The sequence below is a fragment of the Fringilla coelebs genome (genome assembly GCF_963513975.1).
Source record: "Fringilla coelebs genome assembly, chromosome: 8".
NCBI lineage: Eukaryota > Metazoa > Chordata > Aves > Passeriformes > Fringillidae > Fringilla > Fringilla coelebs.
The window spans coordinates 20,648,302-20,661,496 of NC_140066.1; the positions used below are offsets into that span (position 1 = coordinate 20,648,302).

Consider the following 13,195-nt stretch of genomic DNA (forward strand, 5'->3'; position numbering starts at 1 on the left):
CAAGTGATTGAAATGTGCTCAATATGGTGTGCGTAGGTGCCTCATCTGAAATCCAACACAAGAGGCATGATTTTGGCAAAAGCAAAGCAGCAACAGATGCTTCTGACAACTGAGTTGTGTAACAGGTTTCTCTTTCTGCAACCTAGGTCAGCTGTTTCTCACAGAAAGTTTAACTGAAATGTTAAGGCATCTGATACTAATGAGAAGGGTAAGAAAAAAACCAGAGGTGTGATACACACAATGGAGGTAGGATCTTGTTTCCCTTACATTGATATTTCCACTGGATTCTTCATTTGCTAAAGTTGCACATAACCATAAACTCTGCTACTTGAGCTTTTGTATGACCACAAGAATTTCAAATATATAATAAAGGAACAAGGCCTGCAGGTGGTTGAGAACTTTGTAGAGTGACAGAAGGAAAGACAGTGGGAATTATTTGAACAGGAGAGGCATTTGGTATGCATTGTAAACCCCACCACTTGCACTTTGCTGCACTGAACTGTGTTTTGATTCAGACATTTAGGCACTTGCTAATAAGAGTGTTTTGATGAGGTATCTGTGAGGTTGCACTGTTTTGACACCAGGGCTATTTAGAAGCTATTTTTAGGTCACTGTGATGTTAATGGAATGGTAGATGTGGTACTATTAGGCATGGAAATGAACTGCTTTTAGTCAGTGAAATACCTCACACACACTGTGCTGAATCCATGAGTAGATATATGGATTTGGTGATATGAGTTATAGAGAGTGTGTTTGAGGAATTGCCATAGAACCCCCTAAAAAAATACCTTTAACTTAATAAAAAAAGACCTTTATTTTGCCCTGCCAAACCAAGAAAGTTGTGACCCAGACATAGATAACAAAGCCCTGCCAAGTTTTTGCTTTGAAGATACTTCTTTTGAGTGGCTGGTATGGTGTAAATAGGAAATAGTTTTGCCTCTTAATTTCTGCTGAAGTAAGCCTAGGTTTATTGTAATAATTTTAGTATCTCTTATCACACTTGAACCTAACAATATTAATTGAATCTTGTGCAATCTAACACAGGAGCTTGCTCTGTCATGAGAAAAATGTCAGTCAGAAATCACAGTTAATCATTTGAAAAAATTATTAGGAAAAATGAGTCTTGCTCATTTACTATTCACAGAAGTGGGTGATGTGTAGAATACATCCCAGTCTGGGAAAATAAAACTACATAGAGTGTCAATATTTACATGTTATTAAATCAGCAACAGCAGATGTAGTCTGAATAGCTATGTGGTGTAGTTTCATATGAAGTACCTTCAGTGATTTGCTACTGAAAATGAGAACAAAGAGTTTATAATATGAAATTTCTGAAATTTATTGCAGTATTGATCATTACACTGCACTTACTGCAGCAGACCTTACTACTGTAAACTACTGCAATGTGTATGATCTGCACATCAGTAATAACCATTAGCAGTTAGCTACAAACAATTATTTCCAACATCACTTACAAAAAACAATTCCAAGTTGTCACTTCAAAAAGCTGCAGTGAAGATCAGGAGTTTTGCTTCAGGAAAATGTACATTTATTTTCAGGTACAATCTGACCTATTAATGAAGCATGTTTAAACTATGACCACAAGCACTGACACAAATAGCTTTTTCCATTCTTAACACAGTTTCATAGATTGAAGCTATCATGCATTTTTGAATGTTCTTAAGAGGAAACAGTATTCAAATATATCCATTGCTTAATTTCTGCTACCCACTCTGCCCTTCACCATTTTCATTATCACTCTAAATAGTAAATCTAGCCTAATTCCTGGGCAAGACAGCTCCCATAGTGGGGCAAACCTTGGGAGAAGGTAAATCTTTCTCTTCCATTAATTAACATCTTTTATCACTAATAATGATACTGTACACATACTAAAAAAAAATAAATGATGCCCTGTGCATTATATTTTCATGTGTGGCCTCAACTGCCAGAGGAGTGCCTGCCCATGAGCTGGAAGGTGTGTGGGCAGGGACAGTTCCCTCTCTGAGGGATGGAGCCAGCTGAAGCTCGTGCAACAGAAACAGAAGGGTGGCAGGCAGCTGGGAATCACACTTCAGGGTAGTATCTTGTCAGGTTTATCAGTATCTCCCCAGGATGGGTTTTAGTGCAGAGAGGGTGGGATGAGATGTCTCTTAGAGCTAGAAGATATAAATTTGTTTGTTTGTTTGTTTGTTTTAAGGAGTTAGACTGACATTCTTATGTGTTTCTGGTTTGTGTAAGAAGAAAGAAATGTATGGAGAAAAATACTCACTAATTGAATCTCTAACATCTGAATCCATGTACAGTTCATATATGATCACCTAGAAACTAATCAATGGGAATCAAAACAAAAAAACACCTTGTATCTTTTTTAAGGCAACACCAGATTTATTTCAGGGTTGCTCTCCAGAGGAGACACTAGGCATGCTGAATGATAGTTGTTAAATGTTCAGAAACATGGATAATCACTAAAAAAAAAAAGAAGTGTGCCAATGGCATCTCAAAGTTCTTATCTGTGCCTTTTTTGCCTTCAAGAAAATATCTAAGGATAGTTGCATGCCAAAAACCCATAGCCAAACATCTTAAGCTCAACACTTCTTAAGGAGACACATTGTCATAGTGAAGCAGGACTAGAGATTATCTCAAGAGACCATTACTCTGTGCCTCTGCCCCAAGGCAGGATCAACATTGTCACTGTCATATCTGACAGAAGCTTACAGTCATTTTACTGAGAGAGATGTCATAATTTACCTAGGCAATCTATTCCAGTGCTTAATTATCCTTCTTTTTAGAAAGTTTTTACAAATTCTTGCCTTGGTCTTCCTTATAGCCCATTACCTCTTGTCCTGCCTCTGTAGCCCATGAAGAACAGATGGCAGGCACACGCAAATATTATCCAAGGACACATTCCTGAAAAGAGCAGGGTAGCACGAGCATATTTTCCCATAAGAACTAATGATGGGGAAAATGCACACAGGGATTTAAGAACTACACGTGGTTTAAAATCACAGGGAGCAGGATCACTGGGAGGAGAGTCTCTTTTCTGCTGTAGTCCTTTCAGCACAGATCACTGTTCTGAAAAGTATCATTTGTACCACATATGCCCAAGAAAGCTCCAGCAGTGTAAGCATTCTTTATGTCTCTTTCTGGACAGCTGCATCTTCATCATCTTCCTGAAAATCAAAGGGATTCCATCATAGCTGAGGGACATTAAAAATGGGGCAAGGATGGTGATGAGTGGAGCACTGTATTAAATGGTCAGCAGCAGAGCCTTTAAGTAGTGGACAGAGAAACAGAGGACAATGAGATGCCACTGTATTGCCTTAATGCCTGCTGAACCCTTCTACACAGATAGAAACAATCATAGTTTTCCCAGTTTTCTATATCCTGCAAGCCATCCAACACCTATTTGCTCTGCCTTTTGTTGATCTTCGTATTTACAAGCGGTGAAATGGGTTGACAAAGATGATCTGGTCACTCTTTATTTTGTGGATCATACTATATTTCTACTTTCTGAAGGGATTGGCTGCCTGAACTATGAGATTTTTTTACTTTGATCTAATTAGCTCACTATTCTTAATATATACCTCAAATCTGACTGTAGAATGGGGGTGAACAAATGCATGGGAGATGTCTAATGACTGTGAGAGTAAGGGGCGAAGGTGGCCATGGGAAGAGGCAAATGTGTGGCTGCTATATGCTTTTGGAATGGACTCCATATGCCTATCACCCCTGTGTGGTAAGAGCAGCATTTTGCCATCCCTCTGGCATGGGACTTCTGTTGCTGAGGAGCTTACAAAGAGACACTGTGTGCATGAGAAGTGATTAATCACTCATCCCTCTGGGACAAGGCAGTGGGGTCCCTCGCACTGACCAAGTCCTGTGCAGGGGGCAGCAGTTTACAGGGGTGGCTTTGCCTTGCAATCCAATTGCAAAATAGCTGGCACGTGACAACTGCTGGGGCTGCTGCCAAGAGCAGTCTGTGTCTGAGCAGCCACATCCCTCTTCTCCATAGACATCTCCTCACTGCTGGGCTCTCCCTGGAGGTTTATGGCATGGGGCACGGGCTGCACCCAGGCAGTGATGGCAGCAGGAGGCACTGACGATGGGACAGCTCCTTCCTTCTGGCAGGTGGTGTCACGGTGATAGGAAACCAGCTCATTGCTGAAGTTGACCCTCTCCACAGGGGATTCAGGTGTGCCACAGCAGCAGCACCGGCAGCCCAAGAGATTGCTGAAAGCCCTCCTGAAGTCTGCGTTGAAAGCATAGATGACTGGATTCACTGAAGAGTTGGCCCAGCCAAACCACACGAAGACATTGAAGGTGGTTTGGCCGATACAGAGTGACTGCCCTTCAGGGTCTTCCTCGAGGCTGGGCTGGCAGAAAGGCAGCAGGCAGTTCAGCAGGAAGAAGGGCAGCCAGCAGCAAACAAAGACTCCCATTATGATAGAAAGGGTCTGCAGCACTCTGGTCTCCTTGTGCAAGGAACTCCGCAAAGAGGAGGCGCGCTCCTTGCCGTGAGCTGGCCACTGCCCCCCTGCTCTCTCGAGGGTGCAGATGCGGCGGATCTGGGCCTGGGCAATTCTGTAGATCCTGGTATAGGTGATGATCATTATGGCCACGGGGATGTAGAAGCTGATAAGGGAGGAGGTGATGGCATAGGTGCGGTTCAATCTGACATCACAGCGGGGCGTCCCAAGTCGCCAGGATCCTGGATCTCTACTGTCCTCTGCTTTGTGCCAGTGTAGCTGCACTGGGATGAAGGAGATGAGGATGGAGAGAGCCCAGGCCATGGCTATCATGGCACAAGCGAGGCGCTGCGTCATCCTGCGCTCATAACGAAAGGGGCTGGCGATGGCCCAGTACCGGTCCAGGCTGATGATGCAGAGGTGGAGGATGGAGGCGGTGGAGCACATGATGTCGAAGGCCACCCAGGTGTCACAAAAGTGGCTGCCAAAGAGCCAGGAGCCGCCAGCCACCTCAGTGACCGCCTTCCAGGGCATCACCAAAAGGGCCACGCAGAGGTCCGAGACGGCCAGTGACAGCACGAACCAGTTGGTGACCTTGTTGCGGAGGTGGCGGAAGCGGAGGATGGCGAGGCACACGAGCGCATTGCCCAGCAGCGTGCCCAGCACCAGGGCGCCCAGCAGGCACCCGGTGAGCGCCCGCAGCACCCACGGGCCGCCCCCCAGCGCCGCGCTCCCCATCGGGGGCGCTGCCCCGGCCCCCCCGGCCGCTCCTGCCGGCGGGACAGCGCCCGAGGCGGCGGCGGGAACACCCCCGGCCAGCGCCGCCCGCGGCTGTGCGAGCGGCCGCCCGCGGGGGCATCTCTGCCCGCCGCCCTCGGTGCGCCCCGCGGCGGCCCGGGCTGTCCCGGGCTACTCACCCGCCGGCTGCCGGGGCCTCGCCTCCCGCCTCCCGGCTCGCCGCCGCCGCTCCCGGGGGCCGCAGGGAGGGGCCGTCCCGCCGCGGCACCGCGGGGGCTCCGGGCGGCGGCGGCCCCTCGGCGGCGGAGCGGGGCCGGGCCGGGGCCGGGGCAGCCGCGCGTTCCGCCCGCAGCGCCGGGACAGAGCGGCAGCAGCAGCCCCGCTGCCCGCGGCTGCGGCCCCCGCGCTGCCGGACCGAGCGGGGGCCGCCCGGCAAGGGATGGAGCGCTCTTCCCAACCGCGCGGGGGGAGCTTTCCCCGCAGCATCGCCCTGCGAAGAGCTCTTTGCCAGTCCTCAACCTGTACTTGTCCGAGTGTCCGGGGCGAGGCAGGACCTGGAGCTCTCTAAGCGTCTCCTTTTGGAGACCGCGATCACATTTCAGCTTGGTTAGAGAGCAGGATGTCACTTCGTGTCGGTTTACACCCTCTGGGAATGCGCTCAGATCTGGCTGTCAGAATCTGTTTTCACCAAAATAGTATCGTGCCGTTTAGTTTTTGGTTTGAAATTTTATGCAATGAAACCAAATGCACAGAAACCGAAGATCTCTAGTTTGGATCTGATGCATTTTGGCAATAAGTTGTTCACAGCACCCAAACCCTGCCTCTTTATTTTTCAGCCAAAAGTGTCTTCTGATGTATTTCAACACTCTTCTATTTGTTATTATAATAATATGCATATTGTCATATAAATGTATATAATTACAGCACATATTTACAGCCTACATTCAATAAAGTATCCTAATGCAAATAGGGCATAATCCTTCATTTTCAAAGAATTTGTATGGTAAACCTGTCATGAGAAAAAGGAGATAAGGACGTGAATAGAAAATATCAATTAATGCAATTAATTGACATGGGAATCAGGTATTTATTTTATTAGGTATTTTTTTATTTCTTTGCCCCTTAATTAAAACTACTCCAGTCACTAGTTCCAACACAAATAATTTTCAAGCAGTAAGTATCTGATTTCCATTGTATTCCTACGATATTTCTGATAATTAGTAGAGAGAGTGGAAATTTTTAAAATAAACCTTGAACAGCATGGCTGGCAGCTTACCCTGTAAAAAAAAAATCACCATATTTAAGCTAAACTAGTTGGCTTGTACCATTTCATAACAGATTGTTAACACTTGGTCCTGTTTTTTAAGATTGTATTTTCTTTGTGCCTTGGACATCACAGTCTTCATTAAGCAGCCCACTGTGTTATTCCTTCTATGATACTGAAAACTGGAATACATTTCTTGTTAATGTGTTTATCTGTAAGACTAACTCATAATTCAAACAACTGCTGGAGAATCTTCGCCAATTAAATATATACTTTGTTAAAGCAGTAGGAGCTGTAAAAATAACATAGGCTGGCATATAAGAGCCAACTCCACTTTTGTCTTATTTGGAACCATCTGTACTTCCACATAACGTGGCTTTTGCCAACATCTGCAAACCACAGTAGGTCTCTGATGTTCATTCCAATAGTAAGGACTAAATCTTAGTTTGTAAGCATTATCTACACACTTGCTAATTTGACTTGATACATTTACTTTTATGTAGCAATTAATAAAATGACCCCAAAGGACAGAATATATTTGTGAAGGATTGTAAGTGGGACAGTAGCTGGATCTAAGGCAATACAGCCCTGAAAAGGAAAGAGCAATGCTTTTGCATATTCAGCAGACAGTAGTGCTGCAGGGCTCTGTAGCACAAGGTAGCCAGCATTCTCCATATTAAAATAACTCTGTGTATCTCCTGTTCCCAGGATCACATTATGCTCTGTGAATATCTCTGGCTCCTTTTTTAGCATGCATTATAAAGGAGAGTGTATATGATGATGCTGTTTTGCGTGTATATCTGTGAGTGCCTCACCTCCAAATTTTGTAGCTGTTGGTTGAAGTGAAATCTGACTGACCAATCTCAAGAGATACATCTCTGATTGTTATAATTAAAGTAGGCATCTAGGCTGAAGTCAGAATCCCTACTAATATCCTCACTGATAGGAAGGTTGTAATGTGGATTCAACCCTTACTAAACACAATAGAATCTGCACAGAGACATTGTGAGTGCTCTTACCATGAAGAAAACATCAACAGACACATTCATTTTCTTAGATACCAGAGGATCCAAGTGGAAAATGTAAATGCTTAAGAAACTATACGGTGAGTCAGTGGCAAAGACAGAAATAGAAGCATTGCCCTGCTTTTATTCCTATATTGGGTTGGAAGGAGTGAAGTGTAAGCTTATGGGAGAGGGAGGAAAGAAAAACACAGGGGAAAACACAACACTGTGTGAAAATAAGTGTGTGAGGTGAGTTGCAAGTGCTGTAAGCTTTCATTTTAACTATTTCTTGAATTTATCTTACTTGGGATAGAACAGGAAAGTTCTGGGCAAAATAATGGGGGAAGTACTGATGGAATGGATAAATCAGCCTCTCGTGACTTCAGAAAATTTGCGAGCTTGTTCCATCTGTGAAAAATATAAACTTATCCAGAGAATATATGTAAGACATATTGCAATATGTATATAAGGGCAATATGCATATAATGATACTGCACGTTTTTTAAATGCAATCACTGCAATTAAAATCTCTCTCCCTCCAAGAACAGATTTATATAAGAAACCAAAATCAGTTTCCTTCTCCTTCCCCTTTCATTCTCCTTGTCTTACTTTTCCCCTATAAAATTTCCTCATCCTAGACTAAGTGCTCACATGTTTTATAGCATATATGATTAAAAGGAGCCTTGATTCAGAAATTAAAACTGAGCCTTTAACAATTTACTCTGACTGCATTTGGAGCTCATTCCTCAGTCTAGCTCACTGACATGCTGGCTGGACAACTGAGGCAGGGTAAAACTCAGTGCTCAAACAGGACATGATAATTGAACCCAAGCCTCAGGGTGCCTCCTGGAAGGGCACTGCCTTTGTCATGAGCTGTGCTGTGGTGCCACAGCTGGCTGGGGGGAATGGCAGGGTCTGCTCTGTGCCTGGGAGCTGTGTGCAGGTTAGTGCCAAGTGCCACTGATGCTGTGTGCGCTCATACAGGCAGTGACTGGAGGCTGAGCCACATTGATCCAGTGACAGCATTTCTGCTTTGTCAAATGAATGTAATACCAAAGTGGTTAATTAAATAGTTAATTCAATTTTGAGATCTCGTCCAAATGGGGGAGGGTTATTATAATAAACTTTGGGAAGTGGTGCCAATTTTTAGTATGCGGTCAGAATTTCAGACAGCCACAACATTACGTTTTGTTTTGTGTTCTTTTATTTCAGAGGTTTAGTGAAACAGGGCCTAGGAGCAAGCTGTCTAGCACCTGGGAGATGTGATACTTGATAGGCTGAATTCCAGTGTTTCATAAGGGGCATTTCAGTCCCTCATCTTGTTACAAGGGTGCACATAGCCCTTGCCAGAACAGCTTGGACTGCACAGTCACACTGCATGAGCATGGAGCACAATTGCTTCCTGAAGGGAAGATCCTCCCACTGCCACTAGTAAGGCTTGGTGCTTGGAAAGCCTGTGTTTGAGGATTAGAAGTGGTTCAGTACAGAGAAAATAAGCAAGGCAGAAGTGATGCCAGGAGGCAGATAAAAGCCCTTTGAAGAGTTCACAGCCCTGTATTCACTCTTCTTTCTCTGGAGATTTCACATCCCTATAATCTATCCAACACACATTTTAGAGCAATCTTTGGATTCCTCTCACTCATTTGACAGCACAAATTTTCTCTTACCTAAGTTAGGGTATGAGCACATACTGGCAAGCCTAATTTACCCACTTACTGCAAGCTCATGGCTGGACCACAGCATGTAAAGTAGCTGGGCATTGACACTCAAGGATACTTACAGACTTGCAGGCACAACAGATAAGGCTCCACAGCCTACACCTACTACTTTGGAAATTAATTCAGATTCAAGTTCTTGTTCTTAATATGCAAATTAATCTGGGTTTCCCCAGGCCTCATGCTGGTAAAGGCCATAGAAAATGCTCACAGTAAAGATCACGATAATAATAGCTACTTGGTAATTATCCCTGGTCAAAACCAAACCCATCCTGAAGGGGTCCCTTGGTTACAATCTTTGCTCCAGAAGCTCCAACAGCTCACACACTTTGCCACCTAGTGCTCCATGTTCCTTCTCCACCAAGGGCTGAGCAAATTTGTGTTTGAATAAAAAACAGATAAACAAAAGCTGTTGTTGTAGTATATGCTTCTTTTCCTGTGGTAGAACATGCCAAATATCAGGTGCACTGGCTGCAGCTTGATTGCATGACAGGTACTTTCCTGGAGACACCCCTGTTTAGACTGGGAACAGGTCTCTTTCAGTTCTTCCTTGATGCTCCATCTATGGAAACAATTATACAGAGAAATGGAGGCAGTGTGTATGATTGGTTCTTAAGACTGAGTCAGGATAAAATAAGTATAATGTACATAATGCCCTCGGAACTGAAAAATGAGAAGTATTCCACTGTCACACTGTTCAGCCACAGCCATCATCTAATAGCTGCATTTACAGCAGTGTTGGACTGGGACACTTCACTGATAAGCATAACATGAAAAACTTTATAAAATAATTCAGCAACACAAGCCCTCAGTGCTGTCTGGAAAATAGCTCAGGCTATGTGTAGGATGCAACGCTGCATAATTAGAAGGTGATATTTCTGTGTAGTAAATATACGCCTTTTTTTTTCTCATTTCCCTCATTCCTGTCCATCCATGATGCCAAATGTTGCATATTGGTTCGTACAAATAGACAAACATTTCTCAGCAAATATAATTAACAAATGTCCTTAATAAATAATACACTTTAAAAGTTTCTCCCCCTTTGCACTGCCTGTGATTAGTCCTACTCCTACTGGCTGTGCCTGGCTGCATCATTTCCTGAGGGATTGTCTGCCAGTTAAGTGCAGCTTAAACACACTGCAGTAAATTGAACCTTACCCTTTCCAACTTTCCAACCACTCCCTCTTATTCTGTTTGCCCAAGATAAGGGAGACTTGTTCTTTTAAGGATAAACTCCTTTTTGCTATTATTTCAGACCTGGTTCAACATTCACAAGCAGTGCTTTGTAAACTGAGGTAGGCAGCTCTTGCTTCCATCTATTTATTCCTCTATCTGTATCTTCCAGCTTCATGTGCTGTGAAACCAATAGAATTGCTAGGATAGTAATGTCAAAAAAAAAAAAAACCTCGGAAAAAAAAAATTAGGTTATTTTTCATCCATAAGACCAATTCATACCAATATTGTCACTGAAAACTGTTCACTCATTTGCTCTTGTACATTCTGTAACAATTTCTTCAACTTTCTATGAAAGGTTTGAAAGCTTCTATGCTGGTCATATCTCAAGAAAATAATTTATAATACAATCAAATTAAAAGTTTTCATCTGCAAATAGTCCTAAGCCCCTTTCAACTTCACTTGAGTTTAGGAGGAAAGACTCTTTCAAGTTTCATCTTAGTGGACTTTTTTTCTTAGACTACTTCTCTTGCCACTAAATTTATCAAAAACAGAATTCAAAAGCACCCAGGTCCTGATACCCAGGTCCTGATACTCCGTCTTGGCAACATTTTAGAGTCATGCTGTATATTCATACATAGCATCTGTAGGTTCAGGGCAAATAAAAATCAGATCAACTAGATTATTCCTAAATATTTAATGTTAACTTACCTTATGAAGAGGATGTGTTTGGAGAATGAAAAGACAGACTCCTCACTGTAATACACTCAGTTTCATGCACTCCCCAATGTGTATTACATTATTTAAAATTTTTATTTCAGAATATAAATCAAATATTACTTGGAAAAAAATAATAATTCCCATGTATTACTTTTCTTCCTGCTTTTGCTTTATCAGCCATAGAAGTGATTTTATCTGTATTAATGACACAGTAAGCAAACAGCACAAGACAGAGACGGGAATTTGTTGTTATCACTATAGGGGAGAAAGAACAAATGTTTATCAACAACATATTGATGTTAGAAAAGTAAACACTCTTATTGCACTTGACCATATACATTGGTAGGAAAAGCGCAAAGTAAAATCACTGCAGTTGAATGAACTCTCAAAAAAAAATGGGTACTGCTATAGGCTAAGAACCATGCTGCTATCCTGCCTAAAAACCAGAAAGTTTTTAAAACCTTCAAAGCCAGTTGAGACTGAATATATGTGATTCAAAATTAGTGGATGAAATATATGAGAGAATAATTGTTCTTGGTCATTTAAACCCCTTATAGAAACCCAAAAGAGGTAGGTTGAGAACAACTGGCCAAAATGTTCTCAGGGACAGGAGAAATCGGCTCAGATCTCCTCCTCACTACAGTGATCCCCTTTTCGCTTCATCCCAAAAATATGCCTCCCGTAGCAACACAGAGTTACTGCCTCAGCAAGTGACAATCTCAGGCTGAGAAACATGAGGTCCTGTGTTGCCTTTTGACACTTACTTGATCCTTTTCTTCTGCTTCATCTGTGTCTGTTCTCTGCCCGTTTTTGTGCATCTCAACAGGTAAATTTGTACAAAAAGGAAGAGAAAACTTGAAGTCTCTGTGAACACATTGTGACGTTTCTGGCAGACATGGACAGAGACTGTGGATCAGGTAAGTAAGTGTCTAATTGGTTAACTGGATAGAAAGAGGAAAGCAAAAGAGTTTTGGATCATAACGGAAGTGGATTTTCAATTTCTTTCATTAATATCTTCAACACTGTTAAGAACCTGTGTGATTACAAATCTAATTTGGATGTGGTTATAAATACTTCTTTTTGTTTCTATTTTAACCCTTATCTGGTTTCAGATACGGGTGATTTCTAGGTAACTCTCTGTCCATATGGATTTAATGACATTTAAACCAGGAGCATTTGGATACATTGGAGTCTTTGGCTTTTCTGTATTTTGATGGTGATAGCCAGAAGGAAACAGAAGTCTATATACAGGTATATCATCTAATTAGACGTGTGTGGCATTGGGAAACATGGAGGTTACATGGAAGGAGAGAGAGTCTTCCAGTGGCTGTCAATAACCTGGAAAGGTTCCTGGTGCCTAACAGAGCAATGACAACTACAGCTTAGCCCACAGCAGTGCTCAGGGTGTTTCTGGCGCTGTTTGAACCACCATAAGCATAAACATACACAAGCAAAGTCATACAGACTGAACTGCCTTAATACAGGTATACAGAGTGTTTAATCCACAGGCAGTGTAATTTAATTCTAGGACTGCAGCAGGACTGGGAGTGTGCCAAGGAGAAGCTTTCAGTGTGCAGGAGTCTGCCAAACAACTTAATTAATTGTTAGTTACACTCTGCAATGAGATCTTGTCCAGAGGGCTTTGCATTAAAGGTGTAAACTGCTGTTAGTGGGGTGCAAGATGTTCTTTCCAAAGCAGCATTTCCAAAGAAGTGAAAGCCTTGGGAGTGAACTGCCAGAGATCACAGCTATATTGCAAGTAGAAGAACATCTGAGGTTTTGGGAGCCCTAGGGAACAGCTCTTCCTATACATTGATTTGAGGAAGCCATTCCATGTTTTAATTACAGAAGCTCTGAGAAACCATCAGCTGCATATTGGTTATGATGTACCTGTTAAGTTGGTATTTCAGTTAGCAGCATTGATTGGCACAAGAGTTAGACTAATATTTGAATCCTTGTTATGTTGTCCTTTTGATAATGAGAAGTTAGTGATGGGCATTGGCTTCTTAGTTACACAGTTTGTTGTTTGGGTTTTTTAACAGACTAGTATTGTTTCTCAGTCTTTGGGAACAAATGATAAATTACAGTTTCCTCATTCATAATCTGCTATTTAGT

At 42.8% G+C, this 13,195-nt stretch overlaps 1 protein-coding gene across 1 annotated transcript; it reads right to left on the minus strand.

The window, feature by feature from the left end:
• Positions 1-3,896: 3,896 nt before the first annotated feature.
• LOC311156485 (D(1) dopamine receptor-like) lies at positions 3,897-5,204 on the minus strand (the record flags this gene model as incomplete). Its single annotated transcript, XM_084210443.1, has 1 exon — positions 3,897-5,204. One exon carries the CDS (start codon positions 5,202-5,204, stop codon positions 3,897-3,899), a length of 1,308 nt encoding a protein of 435 aa, XP_084066569.1.
• Positions 5,205-13,195: the final 7,991 nt, after the last annotated feature.